Genomic DNA, 17,925 nt, shown 5'->3' with positions numbered 1-17,925 from the left:
TTTCTTCGATATGTCCCTCTTGCATCCGAGTCAGTGCGAGAGTAAAGCTATCATAACACGAGTTTGGAAAATTGTGGATTTTTATCGCGGTTCTAGGCGATAGCAAGTGGAACCAGAGATGCTACGCACATTAAACTGCAACCATGCAGAGTCCTTTGGTCTGCATGCGACACCAAACAACGACAGCTGCCACAGGATCGAACACCTCACCAGTCCGCTGTCTGTGAGCAGGGCGCAGGCTCTTGTTTGCAGCTGCTTGAAGCCGTCAGACCAGCGTGGTGAATCTGATGGTAAATTTTTGATGACTGGTGTGTTTGTGTACCATATGAATAAGGCTTAAACTGTTTAAAGCCGCTTTAAAAATGGTGAATTTGCTTTTGGTGTCGTACAAACACCGCAGAAACTTACGTCTCTTCATAACGCTTTTATCCCATGCACCAACATTCCCTTACGCTAGTGCGATATTTATGACGTCATCTGGTGAATGCAGCACTCGGGGGACGGACTTCCTCAGTTTCGCTATTGGTTGGATCCCACGCGGCTCAGTATAGGAACGTGACGTCACTGAAGCCCTGATCCATCATAGGCCCTGCCACAGCCGCCAGCGACGCAGCAGCGCAGCGGAAACATCGGGCGCATCGCTCCGAGGACTTCAAAGTAACACAACTCAACGCTCTTCAAAGCTGGCTTTGAAGAATGAAGTGTGGTCAAATGGTTTCGTTCAGTCTTTCTGTTACCCTACAAAGTGCTCAAATGTCTCTGCAGTTGGCTACTTGGCACGGATTGGTTGCAGGTGGGTGCCGAAGCTGATCATTGCCGTACATTGACACATAGTTACCTTCCTTATGTCGCGTACCGTTGAAAACTAAGAGCGGCGAGCGAGCATGTCCCCACCCGGTCCTCCGTTAACCTATGGCCATGCCAGATGTACCGATAAACCCAGCAATGTAGGCACCTACACTCGACACGCCTGTAAAAATTGCCAAGTGCACAGCCAAGGTCATGTCGGGTGACCTGCCCCCGCCCTCCCTTCTTAGGCCCAAATTTTTGTTTTCACCTTGGGAGGCGCCGGGCAGGAAAATAAAAGTCAACGTGATGCGTTCATGCTGAGCTCTGCCCCCCCCCCCCCCCCCCCACCAGCAAATCCTGACTACGCCGTTGTAATTTGCTACTATTTCATTGAAGGCGCGCTGATGGGTAGGTGGGGCGAGGAAAAGTGTGTGCCTGGGGCGTGAAAGGCTTCAAATCCAGGCATGGCATGCATGCAAACGAGGTATTCCCAGCAATTTGTGGTGTTGCATGCTTGAAAATGCGATAAAACACACGCAAAGGATAGGTATCTGTTTCTGACCGCCATTATATCTGGAAATTGTGCTCAAGAACGCCAGACATGAACGACTCGACAGTTACATCTTTTGTCCTCGGTCACCACATGGTCAAAAAATAGTAGGATTTTGATGACATTATCATGACGTCATGGATCCCGGAGAAACCCTGAAATAGTTTCCCCGAAAAAGTCTGCGCATCTCAGCGGGCCTGGAGCTCAGCAACTAGAAGGGTCTACGTTTTAAGAAGGGCGTGACTGTGAAATGCAACGAATGATCTTCAAGATGGCGGCCCCAGTTCAAAACCCCACACAAATGTAAAACACTCCCTTTAATATGCGTGCCGAGGAGAGGTGGCTGCTACAACCGCCTGTATAACTTAATTTTACCTGTTTCAAGAAACAATCGTAAGGCCATTATAAAAAACAGCAGCTTAGAACCTGAGATAAAAACTATCATAGCGCCCACAGATGACACGCCATATGGCTATTCGTTGAAGCTGATAAAGCACACCAAAGCCGCAATAGAAATTATCTGTAAGGATTATTTGATACTTTAAGGTGTAATTAGTCAGCGATGTGCCTTCTAGGCACAATCAGCGATTTCCGGCTTTCAAAAAAATCTCGCTCTCCGAGTTATCACTTTACCTGGAGTGTTATTACGCGTTCTAAGGGCGTTAAGGAAGCCGCTCTTGCTGTCCTTGCAGATGTCAGATCTCCCTAATTCCGTCGCTGCTATTGGTCAATGCTTCTGTGTTGTCAGACTGTGCAGTGACTCCAAAACACATCTTTCGAAGACAATGCGAGTGGTGTTTGACTCCAAAACACACCCAGCAAAGCCAATGAGGATACCGCTTTGCCGTAGTAGTGGGGTTCGCTACCCACTGCACAGTATTTCTCGTTCGATAAGTGTGGTTTCTCTGACATCTCTCAAATTAAAGGGTTCGAGTAATCCATTGGATTGTCACTGTGGCTCACGTTTTTCACCGCCACGAGTGAATGAACTAGAGCTGAATAAATGCAATCAGTACGTGCGCGTATAGCTGTTTTACTTAAAATACGTGCCGGCAGCGACTGAGAAATCAAGCAGTGACATTTGACAGCGCAAAAATGTGGATTAAAAACCTTTAGGCAGAGTTGATGCTTGGATGGAACAGGGACAGAATAACGAATAAAGGGGCGACAAATACAGGCTATGAGTCGTTGCATGCGGCGATAGGAATTTTGGCACGACCCTGACTACGATTTTGACGATGGCGTATAGCATTTCGCGCCATTTTTCCAACGGCCGGCGTTCTCTTCTTGCGCGATGACTGCTGGCGCAGCCGCGCGTTGCCCAAGCTCGTGTTGTCACATGAATTGCAGATGTTACGTTGATCGGCGCTTTGAAACTGGATTTGCACCTACACGCGTTTTGGCTGCCGAAATATGGTATGAATGGTGAAAACTCGTAGAAAACTGGCAAATTCATCCTGGCCGCTTTTGTGGACGTGAGACGTGGCACGTACGACTACACATCTGGCACCACGCGATTTCATTTTTATTTCTTTACCGACATATGCCAATTTAATATTGCTCCGACTTCTGGTGACCGAAATGCAGCCGCGGTTTCCAGCGGATGTCTGTCGACTTTGCCGCCGGTCACATTTTCCGGCCGCCAGTGTAAAACCAATGGGTCTGAAACGCCACGTGGCACGCCCGAACCATGGCGCAGCCGCAGCTGCTCGCGATCTGCGGAAAACCGCCTCGTGCGTCCGCACGTCGTGTCCAAATTTTACCGTTCAGCGACCCCGAACTCACATGGTGCTACCGCAAAACGGGATAGACAAACGCACCCTCAAAAATAGTTTTTACACTAGTAGAAGCCTCGGCCATTGCCCAGCGAGCTCCTTCGAAAGACATCATCGAGCAGCAGACAAGGAAAATGCCAGATAGGTCAGAAAATGCCAGGTGTCATATCCTTCGTACGCAAAACTTGACAAAACACGACTCCATCGCAGTCCATGCTAGCCAGAGCCACATAATGAGCGAATAAAGCGACTCGAACCCTCTTTTCACCAGTGGGCTACAGGGGACGACCTATGGAAGGGAAGGGGGAACATCGGCTAGCATTCTTGTGGGCAAGCTTGATCATTTGTGAAACAGGAAAAATAAATATCAACACATAAAATGCCTGCGCGAAAACCGTTTGATATTTCCCTTCCCTTCTTTTTCATAGTTTGTCTCAAAAGCTCGATCACAGCGCCTGAATTGCGATTCACCTGCTGGTAGTAGGGAGGACGGGGGATGGGGGTGGGGGGGGGGGGGGGCTCGTGTCGCTTAACGCGCTCATCACGTGGCCCTGACTGGCTGGACTGCGGCCGGCAGCGGCGGATGCGGGAAAGGTCAGGTGACCTCACAGGACCCTACCCACAGGGCCTGACAAACAGTGCCAAGCGTTGCTGCACGTTAAGCTTTGGCCGTAAAATTATAACGTTGACCCGGAGTTTCATCATCGGATGGTGTTGTTATGGCTCGCACAGCAGGCAACACGAGGCGCATGCACTGATTCACATATTTATCCAATGGAAAGGTTAGAAATTAATCATAAAAATAACAAAAAACTACATGCCTCAGCTATTTCGTTTTTTATTTCGTGTATTTTGCCGAATTAATGCCAAATGGCGATATTGGCCTGCCACCCACTTGCCTTACATGCGGCAGAACCGACCGCATAGCAGCTTCTTAAGCTCACTTCGATTCCAGTCAAGCTTCACTGCCACATCGCCAAACGAAGGGGCCGGCCATTAATCATTCCACCCCTCCGACCTGTTGGCTCCCAAGAGCATGCGCCGGGATCGAGACGGTTCCGCACGGCAGCTTAGTGCTGCGTTACAGTCTAAGACTCCAGGATTGGCCTCTGTGAAATAAAGCGCGCTGGAGCGCGAAATTTTATATTTTTCGCTGCTCTTGATTTTTGTTCTTAAGGCATTTTATTCGATGCATGCAAGCAAAACACGATCGTTGAATTTAGTGGTTCCTGTTTTTGGAACCTCGAGGTCATTGACTTAAATGGGCTCCTACTATTGTGTGGTTTGATATAAAAATACTCTTGCGAAATATTCTCGCGATCTGGTAAAATTTAGACCCTTTAAAAGCCCTTAAGTTTTTTATTCCTCTCCCTGGCGCTGAGATTTTATTATGCACACTATGCCTCTTCCCTCGCTAGCAGGAACACCACCATCTGCTATTTCAATTCCCCTTTTCTTGGTAATCTGGGCTATTAATGGCACCATCTGATCCTCAAGACAAGAGCGGACGCGACCTATTAGTGCGCTGTTTCGGTGTTAAAGCCATTGGAAGTGGTTCCAATTATATTTAGCACAACACGTCCTTTGGTGAGGGGCACAAAACCTTAAGAGGGGAGAGGTTCAGACTAGGAAGATTAGATCAAACCTTCCGACAGCCAGCATCAGACGCACCAGAGCCATCACAGCGGCAGTCCCACCAAAGCCTTTGGCACAACGACCGACCCGCTGGAACCAGCGCACTGACCAGCCTTATCAGAGCTGGCAAAGCCAACGGCCGCTCCGGTCCTGGCGTGGGCCCATGGGCCAGCACAGGCGAGCTCCGCACCCCATGTGTGCCAGCCGTGCGCCTTAACCACGACACGAGCGGTACCCCGAAGTGCGTTTATGCTAAGGGTGCCTTCCGCTATGTTTTGTTCGCTGCCGTCAAGTGAAAAGAGGCGCAGCGTGCTCTCCGGCAGCTAAGCCGGGCAAGTGACTACGCAACGAATCTACTCCAGCCGCGATGGACGTGCGTCGCAGCATCATGCAGCCTTCCGCGGACGTCTTCCGGGGCGTGGCGACCGTGGCGCCACCTGTTTGGTCGACGGTGGTGCATCTGCAGCTGTAAGGCGTAGTCTCACCGAGTTTTAGAGCATTAGTGCGGATGGGGAAAATGGGCTGCGAACAAAGGTACGTAAAGAGGAAGTGCGTTTGAACTTTGTCCCCAGGATGAAGACCACATGTTTGACGTTCAACGGGAAAAGGACCGTGGTTATGAGGCTCGTGACGACAAAAACTCGTGACGGAAAAATTACGCATATACCTGGTGGTATATAGATGTTAATATGCTCGTCAGGATTACATCCATAACGAAAATGTTCGTTTGCGCTTAAGTCCGTTCGGAAAACTTCGCACTCTGTGTTTATTCGCAAACTTTTCCTAAAGAAAATTTGTCAGACGTAAATTTCTCACAACAAAGATTCGTCGGCAAAAGTTCGTACATGGATGTAGGGTGCAAGTCCGCAAAGTTCATACGCAAATGTTACCCAGGGTCAAAGTTTGTTTGACAAAGTATATACACAAAAGATTGTGCGCAGATGTGTATCGCAAATTGGAGTGTATACCACCATCCTTGGTGTCCCATCTCGGAGTGATGGCTATTGATGGCCATGGGTCATGTCAAATTATACCAGCTTAACTGTTCACGATATAAAATTTGGCGTCCTACGGCAGCCAACAAATAAGCCCGGACCAATGAAAGTATTGAAGAATGACACTGGGATGGAAAAACTAAAATCGTCGAAGAACTGGAAAAATGTATGCGCCGCGGGCCAGTCATCGTATTGGTTGTATTTCCGCTTTATTCCCCACCCTGATCACGTCCCTGTCGACAGCCCGGCCTGACGCCTGCTGGGCGCGCCACTGCGCCACTGACGCAGCTGACGCCTGCTGGGCACGCCACTGCGCCACTGACGCAGCTGACGCCTGCTGGGCGCGCCACTGCGCCACTGGCGCAGCTGACGCAGCTGACGCCTGCTGGGCGCGCCACTGACGCAGCTGACGCCTGCTGGGCGCGCCACTGCGCCACTAGCGCAGCTGACGCAGCTGACGCAGTCCAAGGCCGCGGACGGGTCAACCGCTTGGCGGACTACCGGGCCAAACCTCGAGTCTCGTGCGCAATAACGCGATTCGCGTGACGCCCGGTATGGATCGCGTTTACAATACAACATCCTTCCTGATAGAGAGAGAGAGAGAGGAGAGAGAGAGAGAGAGAGAGAGAGAGAGAGATAGAGAGAGAGGGGGGGGGGGGAGAGATAAAAGTGCGACACTGCACCCTCTTCGATAAAAACCCTGCTTGTGCCCGGTCCAGAATTGCCCAAAGCTATCATTTTGTACACCAGATATAGCAAGGAACTCAACAGTAGAATTCTACACCTTAGATTATCGTGCGGAGACGATATTTCAACGATATCTGAGAGCTGACGGAACACATTTTGATGCTCGAATGGTCGATTTGCCACGAAACACTCCCTCAGGAGCATTATCTATAAAACTTGCTGCTACATGATTATTTCTCGCGTGTTTTTAGTAGGTCTTTCCTCACACAAACTTCAAACGTTGCGAACACTTGCGCACGTGCAGTCGCTTACGAACAACTGCGTACGCACTTAAACGCGAACCCGCGTGACAGGTTGAAGGCTATACGCTCGGATAGGGTGAGACTTGGGCAATTTGAACCTCCTAAAATCTCAAAAGTAAGAGAGCTAGAAACACCAAAGCAACAGGGCAGATGGGGATCTAAGTAACTTTGCTTCTATCCAATTTTGAGCTTGGTTCAGCTAGACATTTGAGTGAAATACGGCCAAACCAGGTGAAACTACAGAGTTGTGTATGAAGTGGCTTCGGATTTCCCCCCGCACCAGCCTCACTCTAGATACCACTGGGAAGCAAAATATCGCCGTTACTATCAGGTCAGTGACATTTTGAAGATAAATGTGACTCAAAACTTCGGTATTATCTTGATATTTAAATTTACCATCGGCGTCAAGTACCGTCCTTAGAAGTACGCTCCTGAAAACAAAACTTGCATAGACTTCATATTAGGGCAGTGATCTCCCTGACCTTGATGACGTCAAAGTAAGAAACAGTCGAGTCGCCGTGATCCAGAAATTCGAAATGAGCGCCAAAACCACCCAATGTAGTAAATTATCCAGTACTAAAGCGGCTTGGTTTTATTTGTGACCTGACTGCCAAACCTGACAAAGGAACAATGCAATTAGTCGCAATCTGAATTATAATAGACTAATTGTCTTAGAAACAATCTCAAAGCCGACTTAATTTTGTGCAACATGACGATCTTGCATCACGTCGAGCAACTCCCTTAGAATTGCCTTCTCTGACAGACATGGCCTGACTTTGACCTGTCATAAGTCAGCGACCGTACAATGACAGATGTCAGTTTTATGTCAAAAGCTCGAATAGATAAGACAGTGGTAATAGCCTCATTCCTCGGAGAGAAACCAGGAAAATGGAAACATAGATGCGCTGATATTTCGGCAGCATGGCTTTATCGAAACGATGACAGATTTTTGGGGGTTTTCCCCGAGCAATGAGGCTATTCCTACTGTCTTATTATGAATAATGCTCCTCACAAATGCACTTAACAACTTGCGTCGTTTTAAATCAAGAGATTGAATATTGAATGACCTAGAGACATACCGAGCTTTGGCACGGCTGGATATTGGCGTTCTAATGTTATTTCGAAAAGACATTCGGGGGGCCAAATTGCCCCATCAGAGCGCGTGCTAAACATACGAACTTTTTCATACGAGCTTTGGTCTACACGAATATTTTACATGCGTCTATCATGTCATGCAGGTGAATTTTTCCGGTATATCTAAGGTACATGGAGCCCGTAAGTTTGTACGCGAATACCACGGTGATATACGCAAGCATGGTGCATGCTCAAAATGCTGGTACTCAACTATCTATCAGGAATATATATGCTTGCTTTGAATCTTATATCTGCCTATTACCTATGGCTAGACATGTGATCCTTCAATTTTCTTTGGAAGAACTAATTGATTCGGCCTCATTTGACAGTCGCCGTAAGACTTTTTCCCTCAACAAAGAGCTAAGCTGGTCGTATTGCTTGACCCGACCCATGCATTTGTCGCTATCCACCGCCGCCATCTCTAGGCATGCCCTTGCCCACCGCATGTGAGGGGATCTGGTTGCCCCCTCCCCCCCCCCCCCCCCCCCAGTGGCGTTTGATCTGAGGCCCGGCGCCAGAGACGGGGAACTGCGTTGTAATATAGCTCGTTTTCCATAGGTGGCCTAGACTGGCCGGCCGGATGCACCGCGTCTCTCGCTGTGAAATAATCGGCTGACGCTGGTCCATCAGTGCCACAGGACCGCCGACTGCTCTTGCCTGCTGTTGACGGAACGTGGCGGTGCGCGGTCACTACCGGTCCTGTCGACACAAACTCAGCGTCCAGCGATGCTGTGGCGCCGGGTGGAACAGAAACAGAGACAGTCGCCAGCGCGCAGCACCATTTAGATGACTTCATCCGGTGCTTGGAGCACCGGATCAGGACTGGTCCGGGCTGGGCTGTGTGGTCAAAAGGCGCCGACCCATTCTTGGCCACCGGAGCACGTCGAACACAGCAAGCCAGCAGTCTATGTTGCGTGGCGCTGTTCCGGGCCGCAGAAGGAACGTCCCCACGTCGGCATCCAGTCGTCAGCAACGGCTCCCGCCGCTCTACATGCCAGCAGAACAGAGGGCGTATGGCGTCTGACCGACCAGCCAAAGCGGCCAGGACCACTGAGCCTGGCTACAGCGCCGGAGATGGCCGTGTGCTTTGTGCGGATGTTGTCTCCCAGTGGAAGCGAGTGTCGGCTTTCGCGCTTTTAGCGCTCTCAACCTGTCATGGCGGCGGCGGCTGCTCGCGCGCGCTTTTACCGTTCTTGACCTGTCACGAAATGACCGACTATCATCCTTCGCCTTGACCACACGACGGCGGTTGATAGCCGGTTGTTTCGTCTCGGATAGGGGGCTTCAATTTCCCTTCATTGCACTTTTGCACCGATCTGAGCGGCCGATAAACATCCTGATAATGGTGATGTCGCTGTTACAAATAAGCGCAGACGGTTTTTCATCTTGTGTTGGATTTGCGAACCACCGTTGCGAAGGTTGGAACCCTTCAGACTAACGATCCAGCTTCAGCAATGGCCTGGATATACGACGCACTGGTTGGGGACAGCGTGACCTAGGCAAGGTATAGAAAATCACCGTAATGAAGCCTTGTGTTGTACGTTTTAACAAGCAGAAAGGAAAACCTTGTTTTTTGAAATGCACATGGCCACGGCGTGCAAGGTCCCAGGTCCCATGTCAAAATCTGCACAGCACTGTGCCGGCTGCCCCCAAAACCGCAGTTCTATCGCTGAAATATTTTTTACAGGACTGTGAACAGACAAGATGTCACGACTTACTCAAGCTGTAGTTTGGATTCCTGATTCTCACGGTCGGATTGTAGCTGTTACCTCTCTCCGCCCCACCTAGTTTCAGTTTGTCAACTAAATCGTGAGCGACAAGTACTTTGACAACCTTCCCTACGATCTCCACTGCTATTGCTCCGCCATATCTCAGCTCCGAAAACCGGACATGATTATTTGGTTCTATTTGGCCGATCGGATCTGCTGATGACTCTGTCCCAGCGCGTAGTCCGTAAGCGACCAAGGTTTGTAACACGCCTGTGGTGTATTTTTGGGCGGGCTTGGTCAAGTGTATCGCCATTCCAATTCACTTCTGCTATTGTTACAACAAAGGTATGTTGCCGAAATATCAACGCATCTATATCTCCATTCTACTATTTTTTCCGTAGAACAAGGCTATAACTATTGCCTTATCTATACGCTCTGCAAACAACTGCAAGGCAACAGCTGCCTTCCCAAGGCCACGCTGCTGCTGAGTGCCCGACCGGCCATATTTGCTGTCGGCCCTCGTTCGCCGAGCCCGCCGGCCCCCTCCTCCCTCGCTCGCATCGGACGGCACTCACACTCAGTTGGCCCTGGTGGAGCACGACGCCGAATACGCCGCGCGACGCGCAGCGTTCGTGGGATGCGGCCGGCCAGCCCGACCGCGGCGGCCGGATCCCGACGACGCTCGCCGGAGGCGTGACGTCATCCTGACGTCAGACGGACGCGCCTGCGGCCCGGTCGCCGGCCGTATATCTGGGCAGCCGACGCCGCGGGCCGCAGCACAAACGCGGACCGCCCGCGCATGCGTCACGCCACAGCAGCCATCGACCGGCGCCGAGCGCGCTCAGTGGATTCGAGATCTTGCATGGGTGAGTACAGGCCGTCGGCCGGGGTTAGGGAGTGCGGCTGATACGCCATTGCGGCCTGCGACGCTGCGGGCATGAAAATGCGGGTGTATGTGTAAATTTTTTGAAAAAGGGCAGCGGGCGTAGCTCAAAATGTTTCACCGTGAAATTGGCCAATAAAGTAGAATCTTAAATTTGGGGATGAATAGTTTTTCCACAATTAATGCGTGTGCATGAGTTGTTAAGTAGGGGCAAAGCCCTTGTTCCTTTGCGCCACTATGTGAAAATATCCTTGTGCACGTGTGTAGTACCATAAGCTTGAAAAGGTATGCGCTGGAGCACAGGATGTAGCTTTTGAAAATAAGTGCTAGAGCCTGTTTCAAGATGCTCAAAAGCGCGCTCCTCGCGGGAGTCTACAGTTTTGCTTAAAATAAGGTACGGAGTCAGGGGCGTAGCTAGGATTTTCTTAACAGAAAGTGATAGCGGGGGGGGGGGGGGGGCTCGGTGATAGGGTATCACGCCGGTTTTAACTTTCCGTCGGGAGACAGCTATACAGAAGTCCGGGCTGCAGGGTGGGCGCCCCTCCCCCTTGACAGCGATCCCTGCCTCGAGACCACTTAGCTGAAAAGGAAACACACTCCTGTTATGGTGTTGGATGATAAGATCTGAAACGGTCTTGTGGTCGGGCAGATACCCCATGTTGCGCATCAGCGTGGTTGCGGGAACGAGGTCGCTGCAGTGATTGCATCACCGGATGACATCACCCCTTTGTCGTAAATATTGCACGCTTACAGCTGGTGCCGGAACGTTGACACGTTTCGCTCAACTCGACCGATCTCGCTTCGGTGTTCGTAGTGGCATTATTAGGAGTGGAAATTTGGACAGAAACATCCTGGACCGAGCTAACGGTACGTGTGGACGCTTGTCAATTTTCGGCCTGGTAAGAGGGCACCGCCGCCAAATAAGTCTCTTACCGCGTTCTAAACAAAGAGTTCAGCTGCGATGCTATCTGGCGCAAAAAGCCTATGCAGCTGACGCGCCCTTAAAACCCAATAGCAACCGATGCTATCTATGCCACGTAAGTAAGCCGCAGTGAGTTCTTGGCTCGGCGCCAGCCCGGTCCACAGGCGTGTGTGAGGCGTAATAGCTCGCAACGCCGGGCGGTACGTGGTGGCCTTGTTAATGCACCAGAACGACCAACTGGTTTTATCCGGTTCGCGGTCTTGTTCTGGCGTTGCGCGTCTGCGGTTGTATGGTCGAGTTTTAGACGGTGGTATTTGGTTAGACCCTCCTTGCCACCTCAAGGGGCTGGACTTCAATGAATTGCGATAGGAGTGGAAAGACACCGTTCAGTGACGTCACGCACCCAATTTAAAGCGAGGTCATCCGTTTCCTACGTCGCCGTTTGAAATCGAGGTCAGCTTTGACAGTGGCTCTCCGGTACAGCACGGTTCTGGCAGGAAACCGTGGCCGGATTTTTGGCCGACGCGAAAAGATTCCTTTGTTGCTCGTGATTGTCGTAAGTGAATGCAGGGAGCAGCGGTTCTTTGTCCACAAATCTCTCAAAATGTCCGCTCTATGCGTTGCAAGCTCTTGCATTGGAAGAGATGTATAGAAGGCTTTGCTTTGGAAGTTTTGAGTGCGTAAATTTAGAAATTTGTGCGTTTGAAGTCTTTGTAGTGCAAGTTATGTCGTGTGGCAGTTTTTGCGTCAGAAGTTTTGTCGCATGTCGCGTAGCAGTTATTGCATTAGAGGTTTTGTCTCGTAGAAGTGTGTGCCTTATAATTTCTTGCATCTAATGGAATGTCGCTTAGAAGTTTTGATATTAGAAGTTTTGTCGCGTAAAAGCCTCTTCGCAGCGAAGTATTTGCGGTAGAAATTATGCCATTAAAGTTAGTCATTCGTAGTAATGCGTTAGAAATTCAGTCGTCAAATCACTATGACCCCACTGTTTCGTTTGCAGAGCGTCATAAACCCGCCGACAGCATAGCATGGCCGGAGGACTGGGACGGCGCGGTGGCTGGGCGGTGGTGGGGGTCGGAGGAGACGGAGGCGCTGGCCTCGGCGGCCCACCCGGGCCGCTGGGGCATCGAGTGGCCCAGCTGACTCTCTTCGGGGCATTGTGAACCCACCGACGTCCCTGAGGGGACTCGGGACGGGCCGGTTCCACTCTGGCCGGACTCCGACTACTTTTCGGCGTCGTCCGAGGATGACAGGTGAGCCGCGAGCCGCAGCCGCCGCCAGCCCGTGACGCGGTGGGTGGCGTGACGGACGGCGTGCGTGTGCTGGCGGTGTTGGAGCCTGGGTGTTGGAATGACGGTCATTGAAACAAATATGGTGGGCAACACTTGCGCTTGGATGCGGGCATTTCAGAGCAAAGTGGATCGCTTCCTAAAAAGATTCTTGAAATCTCAGACACGTGATGAACTGTGGGCTCGCAAAAATCAAATGCCAGGATTGTGGTCAATTTAGAAACTCGATTCTAAGAACCTACGATGATGTGATTCTGACTGATTCTGACCGGCCTTGAACGGAACTAAATTGTATGTCCTTCCCTCTTCCAAATCCCGTGTTTCCAAATATCCGAGCTGCCCCCGCCTCTCCGCCTTGGGCGCGTCACTCACGAAGCGCCGTTGTCTGCGCAGCGACACCGAGTCGAGCTCGGGGCCCAAGTCGGCTGGATGGCCGGCCGACTGGCCGCTGCCGGCGCCCGTCTGGTCGCCGCCGCCGCCGCCCGTCTCGTTCGGCAGCGCCGCCTCGCTGGCTGCCTTCACCAGCGAGCTGGACCAGCTGCTGGCCGCCAACCTGGCGCGCCACAGCTACGACTGCCTGAACGTGTTCCTGTGCTTCCACCGAGCACACCGCAGCTGGGCAACGGCCGGCGCGGCGGGCACGTTCGACGCGTGGCGGCGTCGGTTCGCCGTGCTGCCAACCGAAGACCACCTGACCTGCGTCGGCCTCTCCACGGACCTGCTGCGCCGAGTGGCGGCGCGCAGTGACACGGTCGCCTCCCACTTCTACCTGGCCTCCATGGAAGAGGTGAGTGGTCGACTTGCCAGCAGAGGGCCTTTAGCTGCGTTCTTGCCTTCTGCCATGGTGCCGACGATATTTTTGGGTCGGAGCTGCCGTCGCGTAGGTTTTGTGCGTCACAGCCGATGTTTCATGCCGTGGTTCATGGTGGACCTAAAAACCTACGAGGTATATTCCCGACGATAAGGAACGAAAGATGTTTGGGCATGTGACTTGAATGCGTGCGTTTTGTGGTGGACAAACTGTCGAAGTCATTCCTCTTTTCCCACGTTCACATTCCTAAACCTGTGCATCGATAATTACGTCTCCCTGGAAAGAAGTGTCATACTAATGCGCTGCACATCAGTAGGCTTGCACCTTTTATGGCTGGCTCGTCATTCACAGGCTACTTGCATAGCACGTACATATTTGTGCGGAATTTGAAGCAAGATGACCATTTTCAAGATCATTTGCTGCAATTCACAGTCGTGCCCTTTTAAAGTCTGGAAACCCGCTCGTTTCGGAGCTAGTTGCACGCGAGCTCACGCCAACTTCGAATGCCGCTAATTTGACCCTCGTGCACGGTTCCGGGAAGCTCCCAGCAATGAGCTTCCCGGAAACCGATTTATACGACCATCCGCCCCCACACGACAGCGGACGACCCCTGCTGCGGAGGCCTGACCCCTCCGCCAGCGTACCCCCTAACCACCGACGCGCTGACCGGCTGCGGTGTCTCCGGCAGGACGTGGGCGACGCAGACGAGTACGTGTCGCACGGCCGCCCGCCTGACAGGAACGAGAACGACCACTGCCTGGTGGCCTGCCAGCTGCGCCTGGCCGGCCGGCGCGGCGTGCTGCTGCTCGACTCGGGCTGTCACGTGCCGCGCGTCGTGGTCGTGATGGCCGACGGCCTGGCACCACACACCGGTGAGCTGTCGGGCCCCGTCTGCTGGGGCATGACGGCGGCAGGTGCGGCGAAGAGCGTCGTGGAAGCTGGACAAGGGTTTGGTGTTGAAAAACGAACGGCCTGTTTTGTTGTGGTTAACGCCAACAGCTTAGGTGACGAATGTAATGGAGCTTTGCTGGTACTTAGGCATTTTAATAAATTACAAGTGAATGGCGAGGGCGGTTTATCGATGTATCGAAATCGATGACGTCTGAGGGAAGCAAATAGACGGGTGGTGGTTGCATCATGTCGAGAGAGGCGTGACAGGCGCTACCCTGCCGATTAAGTCCCTCCTCCTTGCAGGTCCCTTCGTCATGGACAGCCTGTCGGGCCACCTGACCTACGAGTACCAGCTCTCGCGTAACAACAAGTTTGTCATCAACACAGCGCGCAAGACGTCGCCGACCGGCATTACCTCCATCAAGCGCAGCTGCATCTTCGTGGCCGGCCGCTTCGAGAACCCATACGCCTTCGCGGAATACCGCAACATCTTCCACACGCTGCGCTCGCTGATCCGGCGCGCGGAGGACGGCCGGCTGCTCAGCGGGCTGTACTTCCCTCTGCGGCAGCCGGAGGACGCCGCCATCACCGTGTTCTGGCACACGGCGTCCGGCCAGAGGCAGAAGATGCGGCTGCCGCTGGCGGTGCTGGCTGCTGGCCGGCTCAGCGAGCCGCAGCAACAGGCGCTGCAGGAGACGGGCCGACAGCTGATGGTGCCGCTGCCGCAGTGGGAGCGGCTGTTGCAGGAGGTGGTGGACGTGCTCAGCGACCGCGTCTTCATCCAGAACGTGGTGGACGTGAACGAAGAGATCCTGCTGCTGTCTAGCGACAACTAGCCGGCTGGCCACGTCCCAGTCTCGATGCGAGCAGTCACCGCAGGGAGCAGTGATTTCTACAGGCAGCCGCGAAGGTCATCAGCGGGCGCCACGTCAAGTTTGATGGTTTTTGGCTTACCAGCATTTGTTGTGGTTTCCGGTGTTGGGCCTCACTGTCTTTTTACTTAATCTCCTTTCAACTTCCTGGTTAGCACGGCTAGTGAGCAAGGTTAGTCTCCCATGGGTATTTTGATTTGTTTAGTGATATATTTGCAAATATCAGTAGCCACGCTACAGCATCTTTCGCACGATATCTGGATTATCGCTTTATTAACGCAATTTATCGCTTATTCAAATATATATCTACCAGACAGTTCTTTGTTCCTCGGCGGGGAAGGTGCTAGCCAGACTACGCGTCAAGCATGCGGTCAGCATGAGTGTAGCAAGGAGAACCCTCGTAAAGCCGGGGTGAGCACTCACTGGTGATAACATACTTGAGCCATATATCTGTATGGAAGGAGTGGATCCAGAGGGCGAGGAGAGGGAAGCACGTGGCAATGGCCCTCCCCTTATGCTCCGGAGAGGCCCATAGCGGGCCGAACAGACACAGTTTTTTTGTTTACAAAACGCAGCAAAATTAGACGTCCTTGGGCCTCCAGACGACCGCGAACAGTCGCAAGCAAAAGATATGGGCCGCGAGCAGACAAAAAAGTTATTCGCTGATTAAAGATAATATCCCGCATATGAAGATATTGAAGCAGGCACCACATATGATGAAACAAGCTAGCTTATAACAATTGGCTCACTTCCGAGTGGAAAAGACTGCTCTAGATCACGCAATTTCTCTATTTAGTGGATATGCTCCCCAATACGTCATTGTTTGATTGCGTCATCGTACCTTGCATAACATTGATTGAGAGCCACTTGACGGCTTGACGACTGAGAGCCACCTGACGGTATCTGGAAGCCGCGCCCACGAACGCCAGATACGAACGACTAGACGCTTCTAATTTGTTTCTCCTTGATCGCTGCATGGCCAATGTAATTACAGGATATGAATGACGTTATAATTTCGCCACGGATGCCTAGGTGACATCAAAGTAGTTCGCACAAAATAGCCTGCACATCTTCGCGGTGTGTAGCTCAGAAACTAGAGAGCTTTAGGTATTAAAAGGAGCAGGAATGTGAACTACACCGAATGATCTTCAAGATGGCTGTTTCGGCTCAAAATCCTACACAAATGTTGAACACTCTAGCCCTAAGCTGTTGTCAGGGCCCTATCCGCTAACATGCCGGGGCACTCTCGCCGACCACGGGCCCTCCACGGGTTCGTCTCATTCTCGCAAAGGGTTCACAAGGTGTACCCGATAGCCGGGGGCTCATATGTCGACCGGCCGAAATGCTGTCAGTTGCTCAGGGACACCTCACATTGGTCTCGGTTAACCAACCGACACACCTGCCATATCCTCATAGGCCCTTCGACTCGGTCTAGGGCCGTTCCAATTTCCTGTTACTTGCGGAGGGTCCTCCGCTCTCGTCGGGGCCACGTCTGGTAACCTATCCGGGCACATTCGATCGTTCGGGTGTCCTCCGCAATGGGTTTTGTGGCACTTTGAATATCCCTGGAACGCCTTACGCTGTTGTCGGGGGCCCTATCTGTTAAACTGCTTGGGCATACGTGACCATTCGTGGCCATACACATTGCGTATGGGGTACGTTCTGTTTGAATGTAGGGCACTTCGCTCTTGTCGGTGGCCTCGATTCAAATAAAAAGTACCCAAGTGGGCGTAAAATGACCACGGCCGTCGACGTGCCTTGAAGTCCAAATAACAACAACAGCTCTTGTCGGGGGACCCATCTACTACCTGTTCGGGCGCACCCGATCAAGGGCGATCTCTCGCCTTTCAATAACATGCCCAGTGTCTGTCACGTCAGATCAATGGCCAAAAGATCACCGGTGGAAGGGCTCGCTATTCGAGTGTCATTTGAAAGCTGTCCACTAGGACTTTCAAACGTGCACAATTTTAAACTCCGTCCGAACGGAAATTGTTTCAAGCTGTGCCGTATTTTTCCCGGCCACAGGTTATATCGGCATGTGCCTTTGCATATACGTATCGAATGCTCATGCAAAACACGAATATGGTAGCAATACTTTTTCTAAACGTATAAAGCACCTTCCCGCCTTTCAGTAACATGACTTCAAATAACCTGCTTTTCCATAGCACGTCCATGAACGTCATATTAAGCAAGTAGCCATAATTCTGCCTGCAGATGGGCTCCATGATCTGGTGTAGTCTCGTGTGTCTGCCCTGGGGCTATCACACGCGCACGGCTTCCCTCTTCTCATCCGATTTTAAATGATTCCAAAACGATAATATATTTCGAGTCACTGGGTTCCATTTGGCTAACGACGACGCTGCACTGTTAGGGCAACTCGACATTAAAAGACTGATCGTCTTTGATCGTCATTGATCAAATGACTGATCGTCATTTGTTTTCGATTCTTTTCAAGGCGTTTCGGTTTGCACTGCCTTGAATCCGATCCTGTTTTGGTGCTTTTCCAGACCTGTCATGTCCAGCGGGGTCAAATCCGTTGATCAATGTGTAATCCGTGCATTTCTACAATCCGGGAAGAGCTTTATGACGGTGAAAGAATATTGCGGAGCAGCTGACAAGCAAGGTATCCAACAGTTCAGTTATATACATAGTTTTGTACGTCGAATCTCGAATGTTGTCCT

General features: G+C 51.7%; 1 protein-coding gene across 1 annotated transcript; it reads left to right on the top strand.

The window, feature by feature from the left end:
- The first annotated feature begins 12,941 nt into the window (after positions 1–12,941).
- Positions 12,942–17,900, top strand: LOC119098507 (uncharacterized). Its single transcript, XM_037221454.1, has 3 exons — positions 12,942–13,457; positions 14,170–14,353; positions 14,676–17,900. The coding sequence occupies exons 1-3, from the start codon at positions 13,449–13,451 to the stop codon at positions 15,206–15,208; spliced, it is 726 nt and encodes a 241-aa protein (XP_037077349.1). The 5' UTR covers positions 12,942–13,448; the 3' UTR covers positions 15,209–17,900.
- The last annotated feature ends 25 nt before the right edge of the window (positions 17,901–17,925 follow it).

Source organism: Pollicipes pollicipes, unplaced genomic scaffold (assembly GCF_011947565.3).
Source record: "Pollicipes pollicipes isolate AB1234 unplaced genomic scaffold, Ppol_2.1 Scaffold_4740;HRSCAF=5597_pilon_pilon_pilon, whole genome shotgun sequence".
NCBI classification, from domain to species: domain Eukaryota; kingdom Metazoa; phylum Arthropoda; class Thecostraca; order Pollicipedomorpha; family Pollicipedidae; genus Pollicipes; species Pollicipes pollicipes.
Note: the sequence above shows the minus strand (reverse complement) of the source record. Positions and strands in the feature narration are given on the sequence as shown.

Coding starts and splice junctions, on each gene's coding strand:
- LOC119098507 (XM_037221454.1), top strand. Junction 14,354..14,675: donor CGGCCTGGCACCACACACCG/GTGAGCTGTCGG, acceptor TCCTCCTTGCAG/GTCCCTTCGTCATGGACAGC.